The 26,832-nt window shown below is 37.3% G+C and overlaps 1 protein-coding gene across 1 annotated transcript; it reads right to left on the reverse strand.

The window, feature by feature from the left end:
* Positions 1-22,833: 22,833 nt before the first annotated feature.
* On the reverse strand, positions 22,834-23,661 carry LOC145112178 (putative mediator of RNA polymerase II transcription subunit 26b). The gene has a single exon (XM_079048381.1). It carries the CDS (start codon positions 23,659-23,661, stop codon positions 22,834-22,836), a length of 828 nt encoding a protein of 275 aa, XP_078904507.1.
* Positions 23,662-26,832: the final 3,171 nt, after the last annotated feature.

The following is a 26,832-nucleotide window of genomic DNA, read 5'->3' on the forward strand; positions in this document are numbered from 1 at the left end:
AAACTCTTTCAATCAACTCAGAATTATACTTAATCTTATAAGTATAATCATATTTACTAACCTTTAGTAAATCATGACGAATATCTTTATCACTCTTGTGGTGGACTTGATCAACGCACAACCTAGTGTACTCGATCTCCTGGTCCTTCTCTTGACACTTTGCCAAAGAATTAGTCTAATTTCCAAAATATGAAGTTTCTCATTCATCACGCAACCAAGTTGTATGATTCCAAGTTTCTGTCCAATTGAAACTGGGGTGATGAGAATCTTCCTTTATTTGGCAAATCCTCGACATTTCACAAATAACATAATCAAGAATCACATCCAATTCAACATTGCTAAAATTAGAAATACATAAACATCCATTTTCACATATGCCATTGCAAGGATAAATAAATAGGACGAAATCAAAATTCATTCTATTGCGGAAAAACTTGTCCTTACAATGCAATTCAAATGAAAACTATGCTATTTCAATTTCTAAGCAATCTATTCTAACTCTAAAGTAGTAGCTCAAAAATCCGATCTTCAAGCAATGCGATCGAAATCCATTTCTTCACGATCAGATTCAGCTTACTTCTTCCCTTAAGCTTCCTCTCTTTTCTTCGATCCTACAAAACATCAAAATGTAATCTTATCACATCATGTATTGAAAATCAAAGAATAGGAACTTATAGAGTTAGTTATTGGATATTACCTGAAGTAGAGCCATACGTCTTGACTCTTCCATCTCTTAGATCTCTCAGGTAAACAGGGCAGCTTCGTCTCCAATGCCCCTTCTCTTGGCAGTAGAAGCAGATGGACTTTTTTGGAATGGCACAAGGAACTATCTCAGAATTTACCTTTTCTGGATTTCCAATGTCACTATTTTCAATGTCCATTGAAGTTTGGGAGTTTGATTTGCCTGACAAATTTGCTCGATTAGCACGCCAAATCATTTCTGATTCAGCAGCTATAAGCAAATAGGTCAAATCAATGAGGGTCACGTCATGGTCCATCATATAGTACTCTCTAACGAACTCACTATATGATTCAGGAAGTGACTGAAGAACCCAGTCAATAGCCAACATTTCTGAGATATCGACACCCATCATCCTTAACCTATCAATGTGTGACTTCATCTGTAAGATGTGTGCACACACAGGTTTCCTATCTTCGTGTTTACTTGCCAATAGGGCTTGAGTGAGCTTGAACTTTTCAAGCCTTTGAACTTGTGGGTTAGGGAGAATAATTGGAGGAGGTGGAGGAAGTGAAGCATGACTCTCATTTCCTTGATCGTATCGTGGAACGTCATCTTCATTTGGAAAGCTTGTTCCAAGGGACTTGGGAAGACCATTGTAAGATTTAGACATCTACAAAACGGGAGAAAATTCAAGTTAGTTGATAAGAATCCTTGATGTAACACCCAAATGAAACATCAAGGCTAGGATCCAACACAACATTCTACAACCTAGAAGAGGGATGCCGTAATCTAGTTGCAGAATATTTGAAGGTAGGTAAATGACGATTTACCAATTCCCACCATGAAAAACGAAAAAGAAATTTAAGTTTTAAATGAATTGAAACTCCTAGATCTTTTGAGATTCATTGAACTTTTCAATGGCATGTTTAATCTCGATTATGCCCTTCTATTTGTGACTGGGATGCCGAGGATCACAAACAAGGTGTGAATAACCATACGAATCACGTGGTGCACCCAATTGCTACTATCACCTAATCAATGTGCCGGTTAGCCACACACGCTCCATTGATCTATGATAAACATCGAGCCACCCTTCGCCACCAATGTCAATCCCAAATTAGTGTGCCGGTTAGCCACACACGCTCCACTAACGTTTGACAAGGGTACAAAGTGTAATTCCATGGATTAGCATACAAATTCACATTTTGCCTTAAAGTAACTAGAATTTGGGAATTTGTAAAAGCATGTAGTTACTTTGTACTTCATTATACTTATAATGGAAGGTTTTGTCCTATCCTACCCGTTCGGCTAACGACCCTCCACTAGTCAAGAGTGCGGTGGGTAAGAGTGGATACCCATTCAATCGCCATTTTATAGGCAATTTCCTTAAACACCCCTTATAGACCAGCTTCGTGAATGAGGCCTACTAACGGTAAGACTGACTGTTTACTTATACATATATAATATTAGACTTTTAATGTCATATATATATAGTATAGGGTGTATTTTACACTTTTAAAATACTAGGTGGTTTTATTAACTTTCCAAAACCATAAGGGTGTAATTTGAACTTATTCAAAATACGAGGGTTTTAGAATTTAACATTTCAAAATTAAACTTTTAATCAACTTTTAAATTCCAAAACTTGAGGGCAAGTTTTGAAACTTTTCAAAACAATTAGGTTTTAATCTCACTTTAAAATTTTCGAAATTTAAGACTATTTAAATTAAAATTTTAAATATTAAAACTCTTGATTTAATAATTATCTTGAATTAAACTATTAATTTAAATTATTAAATCATAAGGGATTATCTAGATCATAAAGGATAATTACCAATTAAACAATTAATTTATCCTAATCCTTTTAATCCCTCTAAATTTCGAAAATCATGGGATAGGATAATTCAAAATCTTTAATTACCATATATAACCATTAAAGGATAATTACAAGATATGGGGTAATCCAAATACCTAAAATTTAGGATCTTATCTTGGGGAGGAGGCTAATTTCGAAAATCATGGGGTTTTCCAAACCCTAGATTTCGAAATCTTGAGGCTTAAGGAAAGGATTTGAAAACCCTTTCAAAATTTCGCAAATTAGGGTATAGAAACCCTAATCTCGAAATCTCTAGCCTCCTAGGGTTTATTGGATATAAACCCTAGTATGTCAAGTTCATACATTTGAATAAAGCTAATTGAAAACAAAAACGAATGGCTCTGATACCACCGATGGGTTTTATACAAACAATCCTATGTGTGCATGCAACCCTAGAGTTGGATCTATGTTTTCACTATTAGTTATACAACTTTATGAACACAAAAGAACCCTAGCATGCATATACTATTTTCGAAATTGACATAGGAGAATAGAATACATACCTTTTGTTGTTATGTAGTAATAACAACTAGTTCCTTGAATTTCCTTAGCTCTTGAAAGCAAGTACCACAAGTGTAGTACCTCTAATGGCTCACAAACACACTAGGTGAAAGGATGAATATGGGAGAGAGGAGAGAAGGATATCTTGCCCTAAAATTCATCCCTTTTAGGGTTTCCCAAGGCTTGGACGAATTCTAGTGCCTTAGGGTGCTATTTATACTTGAGGCTAGCTAGGGTTTCAAGGTGGAAACCCTAATCCCTTAGCTTAGGGCCTAAGCAAGTCCATGGACTCCTTTCCTTAAGCCCTTGGACGAAAACTCCTAGATCCTTCTAGGATTTTCGTTCAAGCCTTAATAAAAGTGATCCAATAGCCCAAAGTCTCAACTATCAAATAATTACAAAACAGCCCCTGTACTTTTAATTAATTCCTTTAATCCCGAAATTAATTCCTAATTAATTTCTGATTAAATACTAATTAATAATATGATTCCAAATTATTATATTAATCATATAATATAATAAATAAATCATATTTATGCCCTAATCAACCTCTCTCCTCAACTATCATCCTGTCTAGTCACCAGTGTGAAGGCAACCCAAAAGGACCATGCTCACAATCGGGTCAAGTAAATACCAAAATAGTTATGGACTTAGACACTAATCCAACATCCATAACATACACGACATACCCGGCGCAGCCCTGCTGTAGGTAGCGCCTAGCCCTTGTTGCTGAACACACTGTGGGTCCACGTTGTGGCCTCTCGTCGTGGATCACTAACTCTCCCCCACCTAGGGTCCTGACTCGCACTAGCTGCTGTGCGCAATCTATCACCGCCCCATTAGGGCTCAACCAGTCCATGCCTATAATCACCTTGTTCCCACGCAACGGAATGGGAACCAAATCTACCAGGTAGCGCTCCTCAAATAACCTCAGTACGCAATCTCTGAAAACTGCTGATGCTCGCACCGATCGGTCATCGTCAATCTCTACCTCTAAAGGGCAATCCAACATGCCCGAAGACTTAGGAAACCTCTTGCTAAGTGCAAGGGAAACAAAAGATCGAGTGGCAACTGAGTCAAACAACACCTGTACTGGGATACCGTTCACATGGAACGATCCTAAACGTATACACAGAGCACATATCAATATCATAAGCATCAAATCAATAAATCAGAGGGAAAGAATCATACCCGTCACCACATCGGGTGCGGCGCGTGCCTCCTCGGTAGTCAAATGGAAGGCCCGGCTCCTCACCACTGGAGCCTCTGACTTGCCCTGTCGGCCATCAGTGATCCGCAGGGTCGCTGGGGTTGGCGCCTTCACTGGCGCTGCTGCTGTCAACTGGGGGAAATTGGCCTTCTTATGGCCCCTCTGGTTGCAGTGGAAACCCAACAACTCAGACGTCTGAATAGTGGGTGCAGGGGTGGTACAATCCCTGCTGAAATTCCCCGTCTTGCCGCACTTGTAGCAGCCCGGCGATCCCAACCTACATGCCCCCTCGTGTGTCCTGCTGCATTTCCTGCAGCGGCCCTGTCCTGACTGGCCTTTCGGCCTACCATCTGATCCCTTGGGCTTCTTCCCCGAAGCCCCTGTCACCTGCCCCTCCTCTACCTTCCTCTTCCGGATGTGCTCCAGATCAATCTCCCTCTCCCTTGCCCTGGCAATCATGGAATCCAGGGTAGGGCAAGCTGAAAAACTAACATGCTCCCGAATGTCGGCTCGCAACATGTCATGGTAGCGGGTCCTCCTCATGTCCTCATCTCCCGCATATTGGGGCACCAGTAACGCCCTCTCCCGGAACTTGGCGGTGATCTCCGCCACAGTCTCCGTAGTCTGTCTCATGTCTAATGTGTGTATGATGTGAAGCTACCGCGCCGGCTCCTTCCCCTTCGCTGAAGAGGTACCTGAAACAAAACTGAAAACTGTAAGCACGAAGCTTAGTGAGTTCCCCCAATCGTACAACATACCAAACAATCATATAGCATACATACTGTCGGGCAATTTTGTGGTGCCCAACCTACCCGGTACGGCTATTCTGGGGTGCCGACCTACCCGGTACGGCCATTCTGGGGTGCCGACCTACCCGTGTCAAGCCATTCTGGGGTGCTGACCTACCCGTCGGTCCTAACAACCGACCCTCGGGGACTATTCCACCCCCTACTGCTACTATCACATATATCATAACATAAACATACTATCAAACATATCTGGGGTGTCCGAACTACCCTTCGGTCCTAACAACCGAACTTGGGGACTATTCCCCTCCTACTACCACTATCACATATAACATATCATGTCAGCATATAAACATATCATCACATACTTTCAGACATATCTGGGGTGCCTGACCTACCCTTCGGTCCTAACAACCGAACTCTACTACTATCACATATATCATAACATGCCAGCATACAACATATCAGGTAGTAGCAAACCTAGATGATATCACAAACACGATCATCTAACATACAACTCCTACTGGTGGGCCGACATTGTGGCCGTAGACCCACCGCTACTGGAAGGTAACTCACCTCGTACGAGTAGCTGCTGAAAATCTGTGCGGGAAATCTCTGTCTGCTGCAGCTCCGGAAATCCTCCGGCTATAATCCCCACAAAACACTCAGTCAGAATCTGATATCTACTCTTAGGGTAAAATGACTATTTTACCCCTGACCAAGTCCAAGTCAAAGTCAAAGTCAACTTCCAGTTGACCTGACTCGCCGAGTTGGGCCGCCAACTCGTCGAGTCCCTAACCTTTTAACTGTCCTCATCCACGTCTCTACTCGTCGAGTTTAGAAATGACTCGATGAGTTCTCCTTCTATATGAGCATCGAATGAACCTTCATCCGACTCGTCGAGTTGTATGAACAACTCGTCGAGTTCATCCTCATCCTAAGGACCAGTCCTGTCCTCGACTAGCCGAGTTGTATGAACAACTCGTCGAGTTCATCTTCAAGAGTTGGGAGATTGCCTTGGACTCGCCGAGTCTGTTCATGCACTCGCCGAGTCCTATGAACTCCAGGACTATGGCTTAGCCCAATACGTTGGGTCACTCCCCTGGACCCTCTAAAACCTTTCCAGCACTCCACTGGGTCTCTTTGACCCAAAACATAAAGGGGGAGTCTAACCTCGGACTCGCCGAGTCCCAAGAACGACTCGCCGAGTCGATACTGTCCAAGTCTATTTCTTCGATTTCTGGCGTACAACTCTTGTCCAAATGATAGATCTAGGTCCCTAAACCCGATCTAGCATGTAAAGTTACGAACTTTACGTGCATGCATGGGACTTTGAGCCTAAAAGGCTCTAAAAGAGACTTTTAAGTTGCATGGGGGCTTCCATGGGTGCAAAAGCAGCCCTTTTCTGCCTTGTAACTCCTTCATGGACCTAGATCTGAAGCCTCAACCCCCAACCATGCTTGCAATCATGGTTGGTCATCAAGAATGGCTTATAAAAGCCCTAAATCTCCTCAAAAGGGATCTAATAAATGAACAAGCAAGGTACCGACTTTATAACTTCTGGGAACTGCAAATGATGTACAAACTTGAACTCCCTTGGTCTTCTCTTGATCCCTCTAGGCCCTTCCTTCTTCCTTGTGATCAAAATCACCAAAAATCACCACAAATGCCTTTAGATCTTCACACACACAGTTAGGGTTTGCTATGGGGGGTTTCTGGAAGCAATAGGGACGAAGGGTGGCTGAATGAGATGCTTAAATAGGGTGCAAACCCTTAGATTAGGGTTTTGTCCAGTCAGAGTCTACTCGTCGAGTCTGGAGGCCGACTCAACGAGTCCGTCAATTAAATCCCGTATCCAATCCTCTTCTACTCGACGAGTTGGGACTTCAACTCGCCGAGTCCCAGGCCAAAAATGCACAATACTTAAATAAAATACATACCAGGAACCAGGTGCTACATATAGAGAGGCATAGTATGCTTGTTCATAACATGGCATGACTGGTGTTATTTAATTCAAATGGCTAGTTGATTACTCAAAACATTATACAAAGAATAAATTTGTAACTATTATGGTGATTAAATAATAAGGAATTAATTATATTCAAAAGTATGATACCATAGTCGATTTGTTTATTATTGTGTTTCACTTTGCATTTTTTATTTCCTGAATGATTTGATTATTCAAATTCCACATTCGATCATACTTTTGGAAGTAAGTAGTAAATTAAGATTCTCATGAATTGAATTGTAGATTGTCTATAGGGATTAGACATTGCAATAAGATTGCTACAATGTTCATCCGTACTTAGAACACGCTCAGAGAATTACTTCATGGATTCTATCACGAGTAATTCTGAGATGATAATATCTTTTATTCTTCAAACAGAGATATATAAGTTGTAATTTACAAGTCAATTATGCATTGGTATCACGAAAACACATCACTAACATAATGTCATAAAACGTAGTGTCATGTATGGTTTGGTGAGTAAATGATAGAAGTATATAAGTCGAAGTTTATTCATTCCTTTTGCCTTCACATGAAAAGCGATATCTTCGGGCCCCTTAATGATTTGTTGTCGACATCTAAAGTGCTTGGCCAAGCCCGGACTAAATTTTTATGTTCAATTAGTAGTCTGAATTCAGTCGTCATAAATCGGTAAAATTGAGAAATAAAATCTTGGATTGTGAGATTGATTCTAATCCATGTCTCATGTCCATATGATATCTTGTAGAACGACGGAATAGTTTATCACTTATCTTAGGACCAATGTATGATTAGATCAGAGTTTGATAGTTGATTTGGAAAGCACTCTATGCTGTTAGGTTATACCTGCAAACGTAGTTATAGACTTATCCAAGTGGGAGACTGTTGGATTAAGATGTCTAAACTCATAACTACATTGGTCCAAATTTGCAAATAGAAGCGAAATCCTTTTTAGGTTACCCTCGTAACCAGAAATAGCTAGAAATGATATTAGAAGAGAGAGAGAGAGACAGAGAGAGAGAGAGAGAGAGAAATGATTTTTTAATATATTATGTGATTAATATATTAATTGAGAATAGATAATTGATACCTTAATTTGTTATGTGGTTAATAAATTAGCATGAGATCAATAGTTAAATAGTTGATTTGTTAATTTTTATGGTTAATAAATTAATAAGAAATCAATTAGAATTAATTAATTATTAATCAGAATTAATCTGAAATTAATTTAGGATTAATTGGAATTAGTTAAAGGTGAAATGGATGAATTGTAATTATCCAATAGTTAAAAAAAAGAAGCAATTCTACAACCCTTCATTGCATGGACGGTTTTGGAAGGATTCTTAGGGTTTCTGAAAGCCTCTTGGATGCAGATAAGGAAACGATTTGAATTCGGATTAAATCTATTATTTAATTAATTCAAATCTAGCTTTGCCTGCAAGTTACCTAAATTATAAATAGGACCCCTTGGCTCGTTATTTTCTTTCATGACCTTCCGCATAGGAATGAAATTTCTTCGTATTTCGTCTCCCTCATCTTCTTTCTATGGTTACTAGGGTTGTGGGTACAAACCATCAAAGGCACTTAACTTTTGGTGCTTGCTTTTCAAGGTTTTCAAGAAGGATATTGGTGTGATTATTTGCTACAATAATCAAGATGTATGTAACGCTAATCCTATCTATATTTCGATTGTAATAGGTTACCATTAGGGTTCTTGATGTTCATAGTTTATTGCTATCAATAGAGAAAACATATATCCTAATAGGTTGCATGTGAAATTAAGAGTTATGTAATCTTCCGCCTCATGCATAGATTTATAACCTATAAACCCATTAGTGTTAACATACCCTCTGCTTTGTGTCCCATCTGCAACATCAAGGAGGAGTCTGAAAAACATGTCTCTCTTAAATATGCTACTGGTAAAGAAAAAATGATACTAGTATTTATATGGTAGGATCTGGGTCGGTGAGCACTTTAGATGACATGGAAATGCTGGTCTGGGAAGAACTCGAAAAACAAAGACACAAATAGGTTGAGTGTGATTATACTCACTTTCATATAGGTATTATGGCAATCAAGAAAAAACAAGTTGTACAATGGCTTATTGAAGCCGGCACATGTCCTTTTTATTGAGATCCAAATGTTCTCCTATAATTGGATTAGAAATAGATCTAAATTTGTAAGTAATGTTTTTCGAGATCTTTGGTGCATAGATCCAAAAACCCTTTGTAATGTTGTTTTCAACTACCATCTTACTAGTGGTTGTCTTTTACTAAACTTCTTCTTATTCTTCAAAAGAAAATTAATAACTTTTAATGATACCATGAGTATTGATTTATAAATTTTATAGTATAATTACATGCATTATGATGGTTAAGAAGCATCATTAACAAAATTATCCTCAATCGTATAAAAACGTATTCAAAATATATTTGATCAAAACCAAAATTTAAATATCACCATTTTTTATTTTTTTAAGATGTAAAGCTTCATGTCCTAAATATAAATATATCAAGTATATTAGGAGTCTATCCGTTAGGATGCATAATTCCATAAAAGGATGTTAATGGTTCAAATGACAGCACATCCAAGATGTTGTTAGTGTTCTGTAACTTAACTCCATACAACATGACCGATAATGAAATAAGTTATTCGTCCAAACGATAAAATTTACTATTTTTTTAGTTATATCAATTACACCACATTTATCTCCAACCCGAAACAAAATTATTTGAAAAAATTATAAAATCAACACCAAAGTGAAAATACATCATTTTTCTTTACAACCAAATTCAGAATAGTTGGAGCCCAAGATTATTTTAATCACAACAAAATTTATTTTTTAAATCACACCAAACTCCAAATATATCGGCACCATATATATATATATATATATATATATATATATATATATATATATATATATATATATATATATAGTATGTTATAACATGTGAGAAGCACAGTTATAAAATTAAATAAATTTTGAAAGTTAAAAATCATAATTATTAATCAATTATTTTCAATAATTTATTAAGGAATAGAGTTATGTGATTGTTATGTATCTTCATAATGTCTTATTCAAATAAATATGTGAAATCTATTTTTGTGATATATGGGACAAACAAAATAGACAAATCTCATGTAATAGCAAAACTTTGAATACAATTCTTCCTAGAAATAGAGTTAGAAAGAGGTATAGGATAGTTTGAGCGGGAATTGAAATTATAAGATGTCTAAGAGTAGGACACTTTGAAAGTGCATTGGTATAAACTTGATGACTTTTCTTTATTTTACATACAAATAGCCACATAAACATAGAGAAGCATACAAATGTATACACATAAACAAAGAAACTGTTTGAATGCAATATCTAAACGTAAAATCCTATAATAGACATTACATTGTATAGATAAAATATTTTCTTAGAAGGAACGCTTGATGTCACATTTTAATAGCTTTTGATCCAAATGAACATCAATGAGAACATGTGTGATTTTACATACATAAACTTCCAAAATATGGAGCAAAGCTTTCTCATTGTCGGCAATGTGAACAACTAAAAGTCAATTATACCATAGAAATCAAAATAAAACTCCAGGGAAAAGGAAAAGGAAGAGAAAGAAGAAATCCATTGTCTTGTCTTCATGAAATTAAGAACTAAGATTAAAATGATTTTGAATAAATGGTATCCTGTTAGGGCTAAAAGAATTTGAAATCACAAAGTCTGGAATCATCACGTTAGCATATTCTGCTCGGTTCCAATCCATTGCCTTTAAACTTTTGTTAGTACATACCAGATTATTGATTAACAATACTCGATACTCACATAAACACAACAATTTCAACCCATTACGGATTCAATCACAGATGAAGATCATTTAGGTGCTTACTCGTGCCTTATAGTGGTAGATGTCGAGAAAATTAATAAAGGCGGATCCATTGTTGTTTACAAAACCTCTACGAAGGGAAACTTCAAAATTCGGTGTAGAAGCTGAAGTAACGTAATAAAAAAATGTCAAAAAAAAAAAAACAAAAAAACAAACACATTTAACTCATTTCCTTGTCAAATAATTCAAGAATTTCATCAAACACTTGGCGTGTATCGAAACCCACAGATAAAAGAAAATATAAAAAGGTTAAAGACCTGAGTTTTCCCGTGCATTTTAGTTTATGTGCTCAAAATGAAGTCAATGTGCAGCGTGAAAGAGAGACGGTCCTTTTTCTTCATCTTTTTGTTCCTTCTTGAACCCTCTATCTGATATAAAATAAAATCAAAATATTAGTAATTATAAAAATAAACAAAATCAATATCTTTCATGAAGTACAAGAAAAGAGACATACATCTCCTAAATAAAATAAAATTATTTAATATCTAAAAGATCATAGTAGAATTATAATCATTGAAACAATAATAGTAAAAAAAAAAAAAAAAACACATCTTTCATCTAAGCCTGGAATGCAGAAAAGTTATACAAAATCACTCTCTTTGACTATTAATCAAATAATAATGATCTTATGTTTGTGTAATAGCTTAAGATGGTGAAAACGTCCATAATGCATAGGAAAACGACGCTCGTGGAGACGAAGGAGAAGAAGTTAGCGGAGTTGATGTTTAAGAGACTTCGATTGCAGGACATGGAAATAACTTAATCTTTTTGCACATCCATTCATCATAATGTGGATAATCAAGAAATGAGAGTATACATTGAACAAACAGAGTATAGTACCTTGGAAGAGGACAAATGTTGAAGAACAAACATGGAGCTTAGGGCTGAGAGGGCCAATGTAGGTGGAAGAATGAAGCTAATTGATAGAACTTGTGTAATTTCTGGTTTTTGAGAAAGATGGAAGTGATGCCAAAAATACATGCTTCGATATTTAATAATACATAGAATCGGTTGTCAACTGTGACCGGAGTCACTTTCAGAAAAAATTAGGAATGAAGTATAGTTGTGGCAGAGGCTATTTAGGTATTAGGATAAATAAAGATGAAGGAATCATAATTGAAAATTTGAGAATTGAATGGACCCAGAATTATAGGATTCAATTTAATCAAGGAGACATTTACCAGGATTGTGAAATTGAAATTCAACTTTGACGCCTGAATTAGAGGGATTACAATGTGAAATTTAGATTTAAATGTGTAATTGTAATTTAACAATGAATTTCAATAGGAGGTAAAAAAAGATGAGAATCTCCAAAAAATTGACACGTTCCACATAAAAGATGAGAAGCTCCATAAAATTAAAACGTGTAATATATATATATATATATATATATATATATATATATATATATATATATATATATATATATATATATATATATATATATATATATATATATATATGTGTGTGTGTTTGTATATATATATATATATATATATATATATATATATATATATATGTGTGTGTGTGTGTGTGTGTGTGTTTGTATGTATGTATGTATAATCATTTGAGAACTCATAATTCCATTAGAACCCGAGAACTAAAGGTGGAATGTTAAATCAAAACTTTTAGTGGTTTAGATTAAAAGTGGCGTACTTGTAATTTAATAAGTTAATTTAAATTACAAATTTATAAATATTCCTTAGATTACTTTTTCTCTCTAGCCTATTATCCTCAACTTCCCTTACCTCATCGGTTGCTTCCTCCATCCTTTCATCGATCCCCCCCCCCCCCCCCAAACTACAAAGACCAATTTGATGTCCTTAATTTTCAGATCACTAATGTCGAATCCACCAACCAAGAGATCGATGTCGTTCTTGTTCATCTTCGATTGTAGTTGTAGATCGCTGAATCCCTAAGTCGTTTGGTGGTAGATCGATGGAGTATCCATCATCAGGTCCTACAAAAACAGTTCTCCATGGAAATCAAACTCAAACGCATAAAGTGAATATCGACAACCACAACACTCACATTATCCGTGCTCTGCCATGACAACGCCAACTTTGTCAGTAGCATATGTGCATCAGAACAAGCTTTATCATAGTTCTCGGACTTTGACTCTTTGTTGTCTATCAGATTCTTCATCTTTGCTGCCGGTCCCTTCCCTTTCAAATACATTCTCGCCATTCCACATATGTTCGTCACTCGTAATAATTAAACACTTATATTTCCACCCGTTCTATAATCATTACTTTCGTCTCGCAACTCACGTAAGCTTTCAGATAATTGCCGCCTTCTATAATCAACATGATAATTCAAAATTTTATATTTTGAATGATATGGCTAGAACTCCGAGAACTCTATCACCTTCCCAGTATATGACTAGTCCTCCGATAGCTTGAATCCGGTTGAGCTAATCTCGATGACCCAGCTGCAAGCAAATTTGTAATTGACATCTTTTATTTGTAATTCATAAGTTTTGATTAAGAAATCCACACTATCTCGATAACATTGATGATGAGAAAAATGATCAACTGAAAATAATATGGCAATTTGGGTACGAAGAAATGAAGACATTTTGAAAATTTTGTAGGAGTTTTTCGTATTTTATATTTTATCTGGTATCAACAAATAATTGTACTATTATGTTTATAGATTATTAAATAAAAGTTGTTTTTTATGATTATTTGAATATTACTTTATAAGAAATATATATATATATATATATATATATATATATATATATATATATATACATGCAAATGATTTTTGTTTAAAATTTATAGTTTTTTTAAATGAAGGTTTTCAAACTAAAATTATAGTTTTTTGTTTGAAAAAAAAAAATTATTGTTTGTTTTTAAAATTATTGTTTTTCAAAAAAATTACACATTTTTCAAAAAAAAAATGTACATTTCTTAAAAAAAGAAATTTTTTTTTTAACAAAAATGGTGTTTTAAAAAACGAAAAAAACTATTGAAAAAAAATTTTGATTTTTTTATTAAATCCAATTTTTTTTTCTAATTTCTAAGAATTAATATTGAAGTTTTTAAAAATACAAAACTAGAATGACGGTCATGCTTTAAATGAACATGTTGGATATAATGCTCTACTTTTAGTTCTCGGTTTCTCATTAAACTATGAGTTATCAATGGATTTCGACGGTGTGTATATATATATATATATATATATATATATATATATATATATATATATATATATATATATATAAAAGTTCAATTGAAAAAATAAAAAAATTTGAGAATAAAAGAATCATTCACAACCAATTATTTAATTTTTCCGTAAAACGCTCTAGGTTACCGACACATTGGATATTGAAAAATATTTATATAGGAATCCCCAACATCCCCTTCACCGCCAACCGCCGCCGCTCATGTTAATGACTTTCTTTTATATCCAAGGCAAATATATATAAAGCTGCATCCAATTGAAAAATAATTATATCACCCTATAACACAACACCTATACCTAAGATGGGTTCGGGGTATAGATACCGTTCAAAGTTCAAACGACGAGATTTACAATTTAGCATAAAATATTAGAATTGGATTTTATTTTTAGTTAAATCCTAGTATTTAATTAAGAAAACCACATGCAATTCAAGAAACTTTTATCTTTCAACTCGTGAAAATGACATAATTTGATTCAACTGATATCGATCGAATTACATATACTTAACTAAACCACTTATAGTTACAGGTAGGAATCCATTAAAAGAACCTTCATTAATATCTTGCAACTATGTACTGTATACATATATCAAACATATACGGAAAATTCAAATTAATAATCGCTATCTAATGAGATTCGTTAGTGAAACCAACTCTGGAAAACCATCAGCTAGCATCGGCGGCGCCAATTAACCTTTCTTCTGTTGTCGTCAATGCATGGGAGGATAAGGGCTTCATGCAGCTCAATCACTTCTGTTCTTCTCTTCTTCATGTTTTCTGCTTTCGCATACACTTCTTGCATAATTCTCTTTGTTGCTTCAAATTTCACCAACGATCCTACCACTCCGCCATTTCCAATCTTTGCAGCTTTTTCTGTGTTGAAATAATTCACAGTTCACTTAGTCTTTCTTGCACGTTTTATTTACTTTGAATAAGTCAAGACCATGTGAAGATGATTCCCTGGTCTTTAGCAAGTAGCAAATTCAGTTCCTATTTTTCTGTTAAGTCTTAGTTTAAATTGGAAGGCAAGTGTACGTTGTTATGTGTATCCCAGTTTATTGTTTTCCCTGTTCAGTGAATAAAGAGTACTTTGCCTCATATTATCCCCTGTGCCTTTACGTGTTTTCTGTGTTTCTTCTTGCTCACTGTGCAGAGTGAAAAGGCTGCATTTTCTAGTTTTACCCTTCTTGTCACTAAGCTGTTTTTGTCCCCTGTGCAGTCTCACTTTCCTGTGCGCTGTTTTTTTTTTTTGTAAAAGGTCTTTGTTACCCCTGCAAAGACCAACATCTGGTATCAAAGCTTTCAGGTGCATGCCCAAATACAGAAGAAATGGCTGGAAATAATGGAAATGGCGACAAGGAAGGTCAGATTACTCTTCATTACCCAATGCTCTCCAGAAGTAATTATGGTGCATGGGCCATAAAAATGAGAGTCTTCATGCAAGCTCAAGGAGTTTGGGAAGCAGTGGAGCCCAGGACTCATAACACAGTTGTGGAAGTTAAGAAAGACAAGATGGCTTTGGCAGCCATCTATCAAGGTATTCCTGAAGACCTGTTACTCTCTTTGGCAGAGAAGAAGACAGCCAAAGAGGCATGGGATGCCTTGAAAACCATGTTTATGGGAGCAGATAGGGTGAAGACAGCTAGGATACAGACATTGAAGACAGAGTTTGAGGCCATGACAATGAAGGAGACAGAAGTGATAGATGACTTTGCTGCGAAAGTATGCAACATTGTAAGCACCATGCGCACTCTTGGGGACACTATAGAAGAGTCCTACATTGTGAAGAAACTGTTGAGGGCAGTACCACCCAAGTTTCTCCAAATTGCTTCAACAATTGAGCAATTTGGAGATATAAACTCCATGTCTGTTGAAGAAGTGATTGGAAGGCTTAAGGCCTATGAAGAACGGATGAAATGTCATGCTGAACCAGAAGATAGAAAACTCCTCATGACCTATCAACAATGGTCAGAGAAGAACAAGAAGAAAAGTGAAGCTTATTCAAAAGCAATGACAAACCGGGGTGGTTTCAGTGGTTCACGTGGCAGAGGAAGAGGTCGTGGTGGTCATGGTAGAGGTGGTCACCATAATCAAGGAGGCCAAGGTACTTCCAGCAGTCAAGATAAAAGTGGTGTGCAATGCTACAATTGCCAGGAGTTTGGGCACTATGCAGCAGAGTGCAAGAACCCAAAGAAAGAAAGAAATCAAGAGGCTAATCTGGTCCATGATGATAATGAACCATCTTTGTTGTTGGCAGCCTTCGAAGAAACAGGGGAAGTATTTCTAAATGAGGAAAAAGTGAAGCCAGAAGTAAAGCCAAATGGGGGAGCCTTGAACCAGTCAAAGGTGTGGTATCTTGACACTGGGGCTAGTAACCACATGACTGGGGACAAAGAAAAATTTCAAACACTGGACAAGAAAGTTCATGGGGTTGTGAAATTTGGGAATGAGTCCAAAGTAAGAATCGAAGGGAAAGGATTGATTCTACTCCGGTGCAAGAATGGAGAGGAAAGGAAATTGAAAGATGTGTATTATATACCTGATCTCTGCAGCAATATAATTAGCCTTGGGCAGCTCTCTGAAGGAGGTGATGAGATCAGAATTAAGGAGCCTTTCTTGTGGGTGCATGATGATACAGGAAGACTGCTAATGAAGGTGAAGAAATCTCCAAACCGGCTCTACAAAATACAACTAGAAGAGATTGCACCAAGATGCTTACTGGCCAATCTAGCTGATCCAGCATGGCTGTGGCACACAAGGCTAGGCCATGTGAATTTCACCTCTTTAAAGGCTATGGCTGATAAGGGCCTGATTGAAGGAATTCCCAAGGTGGTGGTACCATCAGAACCATGTGAAGGGTGTTTGAGAGGGAAACAAGCTCGAACTCCATTCCCAGCAAGCACAAATTGCAGGGCCACAAAGAAGTTGGAACTGGTCCATGGCGATCTGTGTGGACCAGTCTCACCTCCAACACCTGCAGGCAACAGATATTTCATGCTTTTAGTTGATGATTACAGCAGGGTCATGTGGGTATATCTAATGAAAACTAAAGATGAAGCCTTTCATACCTTCAAGAACTTCAGGAGCAAAGTTGAGAATGAAACCGGTGAGAAGCTAAAAGTACTCAGAACAGATCGTCGAGGCAAGTTCTTGTCAAGGCAATTTGATGAGTACTGTGAAGAAACCGGATTGGAGCGCCACTACACCGCACCCTACTCTCCACAGCAAAATGGGGTGGTGGAGAGGCGGAATCGGACGGTGCTGGAGATGATAAGGAGCTGTTTGAAGACGATGGGGGTTCCCGATGTCTTATGGGGCAAGGCTGTGACTCACGCAGTCTATGTATTGAACCGATTAGGCATGAAATCCCTCAAGGAAACCACACCGTCTGAATTATGGACGGGAAGAAAGCCTCATGTTGGTCATCTGAGAAACTTTGGCTGTGTTGTTCACATGAAAGTAGCGAAGGGGCACCTTAGAAAATTGGACGATCGAAGCAAGAAACTGGTGTATCTTGGAACAGAGAAAGGAACGAAGGCTCACAGACTTCTAGACCCTAATTCAGGCTCGATGTACGTAAGCAGGGATGTAATCTTTGAAGAAAATCGGAGATGGGTATGGGAGAGCACATCAAAGATCAAGTCGACACCAGGGATGGCGTTCACTGTTGAAGGTTTTGACTTCAGTGACGAGGTAAATAGCGATGATGTGGAATGGGTGTCGGATACCCCTGATTATGGAAGTGGGTCGAATATACCCGAGCAAGAAACTGGATCATCGCATATTAATAATACTTGGGCCGAGACCCCTCAGCCCAGTACCTCACCGGTCCATTCAAGTCCATATGGTGCATCCGCTAATACACCAATGGGTTCACCCGGTTCATCAATTACTCCTGATCGACAAACTCCGGTATCGACACCAGACAGCGCTTCGAGCTCCACAGGTGGTGGAGCACCAAAACGTTATAGATTGCTCACGGATTTATATGAGAATACCGAAGAAATTGAATTACCACCTGAAGAACTCATGATGGTGAGCAGCGACGACGAACCTTCAACCTACACCGAGGCCAGTCGCAAGAAGGAGTGGGTACAGGCGATGGAGGCTGAAATAGCCTCGATTGAAAGAAACAAAACCTGGTCTTTAGTCGAACTCCCAAGAAATCGGAAGCCAATTGGATTGAAGTGGGTCTTCAAAGTAAAACGTGACCCAACTGGAAGAATAGTAAAGCACAAAGCCAGGATCGTGGCAAAAGGCTATGTACAGAAGTATGGAATCGACTATGACGAGGTATTTACCCCTGTTGCTAGAATTGAAACTGTTCGTGTTATCCTTGCTCTTGCTGGTTCGAATGGCTGGGGTGTTCATCACCTTGACGTGAAGTCAGCTTTCCTAAACGGAAGGTTAGAAGAAGAAGTATATGTTACACAACCAGAAGGGTTTGAGAAAAAAGGTGAAGGAAATAAGGTTTATAAGCTGTCAAAAGCACTCTATGGCCTAAAGCAGGCGCCCAGGGCATGGAACTCGTGTTTGGATGTTTACTTGAAAAGTCTTGGATTCAAAAGGTGCCCCCAAGAATACTCTGTATACACTAGGATGAAGAATGGAAACACTTTAATTATTGGAGTTTATGTTGATGACTTGTTGGTGACTGGAAGTTCTACTGCTGATGTGAAAGAGTTCAAGATGGAGATGAATGCAAAATTTCGAAATGAGTGATCTTGGGTTCCTAACCTACTACCTGGGAATTGAGGTAAACCAACACAAGGACTCTATTTCATTGAAACAATAAGCATATGCTAGAAATCTTCTAGCAAAGACTCGTATGCTTGAGTGTAATCCCACCAAAAGTCCCATGGAACACAAGGTACAGCTGACTAAAGAAGGAGATGGAGAGCTGGTCAATCCCACTGAGTACAGGAGTATAGTGGGTGGACTTAGTGTTAGGAACCGGACCGGGTACACGCAGCGGAAACACACTATCACACACACACAAACTCACGCAAATAAAGCAAGAATAACACCAGGATTTTACGTGGTTCGGATTCGGTGCAAATCCTACGTCCACGGGCTGCAACTAGAGAATTTTATTAAAACTCACAAGATTACAATTGGCTTGACACTCTACACTTGATGTTCTCTCAAGTTTTTGCACACAAAATATGCAAAACATACATGCATATATATAGGTATATTTGTGAGCCGCAATATGCACAAGATTGCCGCAAAGATTGACTTTGAAAATTTTGCCATTCACATTAGCCGTCCAACAAATATTAAATAATTGTCCACCGACCATTTGAATATTTAATTCAAACGTTTGCCGACAACAATTGAATAATTCAATTGTTAAATGTAATGTTACATTTATGGCCCTTGAACTCTTAGGAACTTGTCAATTTGTTCAAGACTCCATAAATCTTAACAATCTCCCACTTGGAGGCTTGAACAACATGGTCCGTCTCTATCATCCAACTCCAGTAATCTTAAAACAACCAAGTCTTCCAAGCCTCCAGTTCCTAAGAACAAGCTAAACTTAGTCCCATTTCTCTAATTGCAGCTGCCCCTCATCTTCAAGTACTAAAAGGGCCAGTTGAAGCTCCTACTAGCTCCAACTCTGTCGTGGCTAATCCCGCCACCGACTCATCCTCTGTCTCAACCGGTTTGGACACTCCACCAGATCCAGAGATACACCGAGGACCACTAACACTCTCCAAACTTTGCAAACTTCCAACAAGAGAGAATTTTCCAGTCTTAGTCTTCAAAACCCAACGGCTCTTTGTAACTGTACCAGGAACACGTCTCGTGCTCCCACTGTCACAGAATCCCCTGAATGGTTTAGACTTTTGAACTCGTTCAGCTAACATCCCCTTGGCTCCAGAATTCATGTTTGCAAAATGAACTCTCTTAGCCGTAGATTTAGCGAACCAGATTTTGTCTTGCTTAACAGGGACGGTCATACTTCCCTCAGCAGGTACCTCAACCATATACAATGACCCACACTTCATACCACGAGCAATCACCAGATCACCATTGACCACCCTCCATTTACCATTTCCAAACCTTACTTCCAGTCCTTGTTTATCCAGCTGACTAACAGAAATCAATTTTTTCTTCAGCTCCGGAATAACCCTGACATTCTTCAGGCTCCATGTAGTTCCCAATGAAGTAACTAGATCAATATCTCCCATGCCCGTTACTTGAAGCATCTCGTCATTTGCTAACCGTACCTTTCCAAAATCTCCTTTTTTTAGATTCACCATCGTTTCCCCGTTGTCCATGGCGTGAAACGAAGCTCCTGAATCCATGACCCAAGAGTCCACAGAACTTTCCATATTGAGTATCAGTGCATCATCCTCAGACACACTCTCAGCACCAGCAATGTTTAATTCTTTCTTTGGACATTGACTCTTAACATGTCCCACCTCTTGGCAGTTCCAGCATTTCACATTCTTCAAAGTTCTAGAAGAACTTTTTCCCCGACTCCCACTGCTCCTGCTATTCCCTCTACCTCTTCTGACATTTAATAAATCAGAAGAAGAAGATCCACCTTGATTCTTGCGTCTGATATCTTCACCAAGAACCAAATCTCTAACCCCTTCAAAAGTCATACCACTGGTCCCCACGGAACTCGTAACAGCAGTAACTGTTCCGGACCAGCTATCAGGTAGAGAAGCTAGTAGCAGTGATGCTTGAGTCTCGTTATCAAATTTAATTCCCACAGATGATAATCTGGACAGAATTGAATTTAGATTGTTAATGTGAACCGTAACTGAGCCTTCCTCATTCATCCTTATAGTGAACAACTCCTTCATCAAGAACACCTTGTTAGCCGCCGATGGTTTCTCATACATATTTGACAGAGCCTCCATCATACCACGCGCCGTGGTTTCATTCATGATGTTGAAAGCAACGCTCTTCGTCAACGACAATGTAATAACCGCCTTGGCTTTCTTGTCCTTTGAGTTCCACGCATCTTCAAAAGCTTTTTCCATTTTCTCAGGTTTGTCTCCGAGTACCATGTCCAAGTCTTTCTGACATAGCAATGCTTGTAATTGCATTTTCCACCGGCTAAAATCAGAACCGTTGAACTTTTCGATTACAACCTTGTCTTCAGCCATTACGACAAACAAGATACAAATCAGGTACACTCGTGCGTGATAAAAAAATGATTGTACCCTCCAAACCTCGCTAATCTGGCTCTGATACCAGTTGTTAGGAACCGGACCGGGTACACGCAGCGGAAACACACTATCACACACACACAAACTCACGCAAATAAAGCAAGAATAACACAAGGATTTTACGTGGTTCGGATTCGGTGCAAATCCTATGTCCACGGGCTGCAACTAGAGAATTTTATTAAAACTCACAAGATTACAATTGGCTTGACACTCTACACTTGATGTTCTCTCAAGTTTTTGCACACAAAATATGCAAAACATACATGCATATATATAGGTATATTTGTGAGCCGCAATATGCACAAGATTGCCGCAAAGATTGACTTTGAAAATTTTGCCATTCACATTAGCCGTCCAACAAATATTAAATAATTGTCCACCGACCATTTGAATATTTAATTCAAACGTTTGCCGACAACAATTGAATAATTCAATTGTTAAATGTAATGTTACATTTATGGCCCTTGAACTCTTAGGAACTTGTCAATTTGTTCAAGACTCCATAAATCTTAACACTTAGGTACCTGACTCACACCCGTCCAGACTTGGCATTTGCAGTTGGAGTGGTGAGCTGCTTTATGGAGAGACCTACCATGGTTCATCTATAAGCTGTGAAAGGGATTCTCAGGTACATAAAGGGCACTTTAGACCATGGTTTGGTCTACACAAGAGGAGAAAAGAAGATAAATATTGCTGGGTATTCGGATAGTGATCATGCAAAGGATTTGGATGATAGAAGAAGTACAGGAGGGATGATGTTTTATGTGAATGGAAATCTGGTTTCTTGGTCATCACAAAAACAAAGATGTGTAGCACTATCTTCATGTGAGGCTGAATTTATGCCAGCCACTATGACTGCATGTCAGGGCATTTGGCTGCGAAGGCTCTTGTCATCAATAACAGGTCAAAACATACCACCAGTAGCAATGTATGTTGACAACAAGTCAGCTCTAGAACTCATTAAGAACCCTGTTTTTCACGGAAGAAGCAAGCACATAGATATAAGATTTCACTTCATCAGGGAGTGTGTGGAGAATGGTGAGATCACAGTTGCACATGTAGATGGAAAGGAACACAATGCATATTTACTTACAAAAGCTTTGGCTAGAGTGAAACATGAGGAAATGTGTAAGCTGATTGGTATGAAGAAGGTTGCAAAACTCTGAATTAGGAGGGAAAATGTTGAAATAATTCAGAGTTCACTTAGTCTTTCTTGCACGTTTTATTTACTTTGAATAAGTCAAGACCATGTGAAGATGATTCCCTGGTCTTTAGCAAGTAGCAAATTCAGTTCCTATTTTTCTGTTAAGTCTTAGTTTAAATTGGAAGGCAAGTGTACGTTGTTATGTGTATCCCAGTTTATTGTTTTCCCTGTTCAGTGTATAAAGAGTACTTTGCCTCATATTATCCCCTGTGCCTTTACGTGTTTTCTGTGTTTCTTCTTGCTCACTGTGCAGAGTGAAAAGGCTGCATTTTCTAGTTTTACCCTTCTTGTCACTAAGCTGTTTTTGTCCCCTGTGCAGTCTCACTTTCCTGTGCGCTGTTTTTTTTTGTAAAAGGTCTTTATTACCCCTGCAAAGACCAACATTCTGAACCTTCTAACTTCCTCTTCGTGTTCATATCCAGATTGATTGGGTTTACTTGTTGGGATGTTAGTTCGACATGGTTTGATTCTTTCTTGATCCATTCCTCCACTGTGCGCTTCCATTCTTTCACGAGTTTCACAGCAATCTGGCGAACTTTTTCGGATGGATGCTTTTTAAGAGTGGTTATGGTTCTCCCAATCTTCGTTGTCTCCAGAGTTTTCATAGTTAACTCCATGAATTGAAGTTTCGTTAACAAATCACACACTACTACTACAGATTCAGATTCATCTCCACTCCTTTCAAGAATCTTTTTCATCCTCAGGACCTCAGCAACGCCCTGACTGTAAACCCCAGGACCAAGATTATCGTTAACTTTTGGAATTTGAAACTTCCTTTCCGTATTGGACTTCAATGTGTTCACCATCGTCGGTTGTTGCTGTTTGCAGGTGGGTACCATTTGCTTCTCTATCGGTGGCTTTCCATGGATGTTGCTCCATTCCCGGCTTTCTTCATTAATCGGAACAGAAGTGTTCAACATCTCAAAAACTATTTTAGTTTTGTCATCCGTTACATTACTGACGTCGGGGCTCTGATTCTTCCACTTATCACATTCAGAGTGCTTGATCAACTCATCGAAGAAGAGAGTTTGAGCAATCATGTCTCTTCTAATTTGGAACTCCGTTGGGTGATTAGAAGCAGCCAACACGATCGCTGTCTTGATGATCTCAAATATATCTCCATTCTTCGCATTGCGTAAGTTGTTCCTCCATTCCTCCTTCACTGATGCAGCAGATTTTGAGTCTTCCATCAGATTTTATTTTTCAATTCAAGAAAACCCTGATTTCGATGCGACACCTAGAATCAAGAATTGAACTGGAGCGAGGCAACGTAAGAAGTAAAAAGTAAGTGGTTTTTTGATGATACGGTTTCTGCGCAATTTGTAACGTTAAACAGTACGTAGTAATTGAGACTGACAGCTATGGATGTTTTCGTTGACGACGATGAAGAGATTGATGCATTGAAGGAATAAGATCACTCTCTCACTACTTTTAACAGGCTTTCCACAATTGTTTCCTTTCTTTGAAATAACTGAAGTAAAACTGTAGATACACTCAATCACGCACTATCAGGCAACCCGACTAGTGTGATACTTGCACTTGGGCCAAAAACCCAATTATCAATCTTTTTAGCAAATAATCACCACAAACCAAAATTACCAAATCAACATGCATTTTATGATGCAAAAGTAGATTGCTATTTTTAAACTAAGACAAAAAACCAAAGTACGTTGTTATTTTTTGCACTTGGGACAAAAACCTAATTACCAAAGTTTTTAGCCAATAATCACCACAAAAACAAAATTACCAAATCAACATGCATTTTATGATGCCAAAGTAGACTGCTATTTTTCAACTAAGACAAAAAGCCAAAGTACATTGTTATTTCTTGCACTTGGGACAAAAACCCAATTATCAAACTTTTTAGCAAATAATCACCACAAACCAAAATTAGCAAATCAACATGCATTTTATGATGCAAAAGTAGATTGCTATTTTTAAACTAAGACAAAAAACCAAAGTACGTTGTTATTTTTTGCACTTGGGACAAAAAACCTAATTACCAAAGTTTTTAGCAAATAATCACCACAAAACCAAAATTACCAAATCAACATGCATTTTATGATGCCAAAGTAGACTGCTATTTTTTAACTAAGACAAAAAAGCCAAAGTACATTGTTATTTCTTGCACTTGGGACAAAAACCTAATTATCAAACTTTTTAGCGGCGACATTTTAGACTTTTAACGGCGACACAAATGTCGCCGGTATTAGGTTTGTGTAGATAAGAGACCCCAATCGTTGGATTAGATACTCGATCGAACGGCTGAGATCTATTAGAGAGGGTAAGTGCGGATTCGGGTGAGATGCCTTTAGCGGCGACACAATTATCGACGACACATCCCTTTAGCGGCGCCAAATGGTAGAGTCGCCGCTAAAGGGTTGTGTCGTCGGTAATTATGTCGCCGCTAAAGGCATTGTTTCTTGTAGTGAGGGCATTCTTACCTCGTTTCGCCCGAGACACATGAATAACTAAATTAAGAATGTCATTGTGTTTTATTCTTAATTAGTTGTGAGACTCATGTAGTGTATGGGTTAATTTTAAAAAAAGTTAAATATAAAGGTCAAAATATTTGAGAATTTTGAATTTATAAAAAAATAAAAAAATAAATAATGAATTATTATAATTGAAATGTTTTTTATCTTTTAAATTTAAACAAATAATTTAAATAAATAAACAAAAAAACTAATAAACTTTAATTTGGGTATTTTGAAATTAGAAAGTAGGTTCATTAATGAAATTGATATTCATTTATTACTATATTTATTGCAATTGTTATATTAAAATATTATGTTGAATTTAATAAAATAGAAAAAACTCACAAAATGATATGTGGGAAGAAATTAAATTCAAAATATCCACAAAATGACATTTGACAAATTGAATAAGAGTGTGATATGTGGCAAAAAAAAACATTTATTTATTAGAGTATACTTTAAAGTTTGTGATGGATTTTAAAAATACTGTTTTTGTATATTGGGTGAAACTTTTTATCCTTGAATTTTTTATATAATAAATTGTTATCATAAATTGTTTTTTTTATTGAATCTTTACCATGTATAATTTTAAGTAGAGAAAATTTCATATATACCCGATTATATCTAGATATCATATATATCTTTAAAAAAAGTATTCAAAATATCATATTTGTCCAAATCATATTTTTTTAATATTTTTATAATCATTGTTTGTTATTTGTAAATCACTTTAATATTTTTAAAAAAATTAATTAACAACAATAACCTTGGTACCATTTTGAGTCGACACTAATTGTATCTACCATAAACAACGATTGAGCTTGGAAACAAACCTACACACAGTCGAAGTTTGATCTGACACTCCATCAACGTCTTCTTCGCCGGAAAATCGACGTCAGCTACGCCACACTCAGTGATTTCATCATCAACGATTTCATTCCGTTGCAACTTCATCATCTACGAGATGATATTAGTACTTAACTAGCGGAAAACCCGGGCTTCGCCCCGAGCCGTTTTTTGTGTTTTTTATGAAAAAATATAAAAATTTTCACTGTAAGTACCAAAAGTGTCAAAATGGCTAAAGAATTAAAGGGGTTGAAATTAACAAGTTTTTAGAAAAAGGACCAGCTATCAATTCCTTAAATGTTTAATTTTTAACGGCAAAATAATAAACGAAATAGTACTCTAAATTGATTGTTTTTTAATTTTTATTTTTGTAAAGTAAACTTCTCTAACGTGGATTTCGAAACCAACTTCGTATACCGACTAATCCAATATTCCAATATTACGAAAATAAGGCTATTTTTTATGCCTTAAAGTAACTGCAAACGAACTTACGTAGTAGTCAAAAGGGTTGAGACCAGAGGAAGTGGAGTGCGTTTTCACCATACGTGGCATGTGAAACCGCAGAGAACACCGCCCCCTTCAAGTTCTTAGGGTCTGATTCGTAACCAATATAATTAGGTGATGTTGATAGATAGATGGAGGCGGCGGCAGATGCTGATGGTGGCAGCAGAGAGACGATTCAATCGCTAACATATTGTCGGTGTTATCTCCTGCGTTGGCAATAGAAGCTCAGAGGAAAAAACACCACGTAGATGGTAGCTCTGGACCTGAACGGACATGGAGTAGGTTCAAAACGGTGGAATGAGTAAATGGATCAGAAAATAATGGCGGTGCAGAAGGATCGAGAATGAATGACCGACCCAATACAAATAACATAAAAAGGGACGAAATTGCATGTACTGAACTTTATTTAGTTTAAAAAAAATAAAAAAAAAACGAGAAAAATAAATTTCAAAATGGTTAATAGGCAAAATAGAAGGACCAATTATGTCAAATCCTTTAGTTAAAAAAATCCAAAATAGTTAATAGGCAAAATAG

The sequence above is a fragment of the Lactuca virosa genome, chromosome 5 (genome assembly GCF_052849685.1).
Source record: "Lactuca virosa cultivar CGN04683 chromosome 5, Lactuca_virosa_CGN04683_v6, whole genome shotgun sequence".
Lineage (NCBI taxonomy): Eukaryota > Viridiplantae > Streptophyta > Magnoliopsida > Asterales > Asteraceae > Lactuca > Lactuca virosa.

Excerpts from the sequence above, each read along its gene's own strand:
- LOC145112178 (XM_079048381.1), bottom strand. The coding sequence starts at position 23,661 with ATGGAAGACTCAAAATCTGCTGCATCAGTGAAGGAGGAATGGAGGAAC.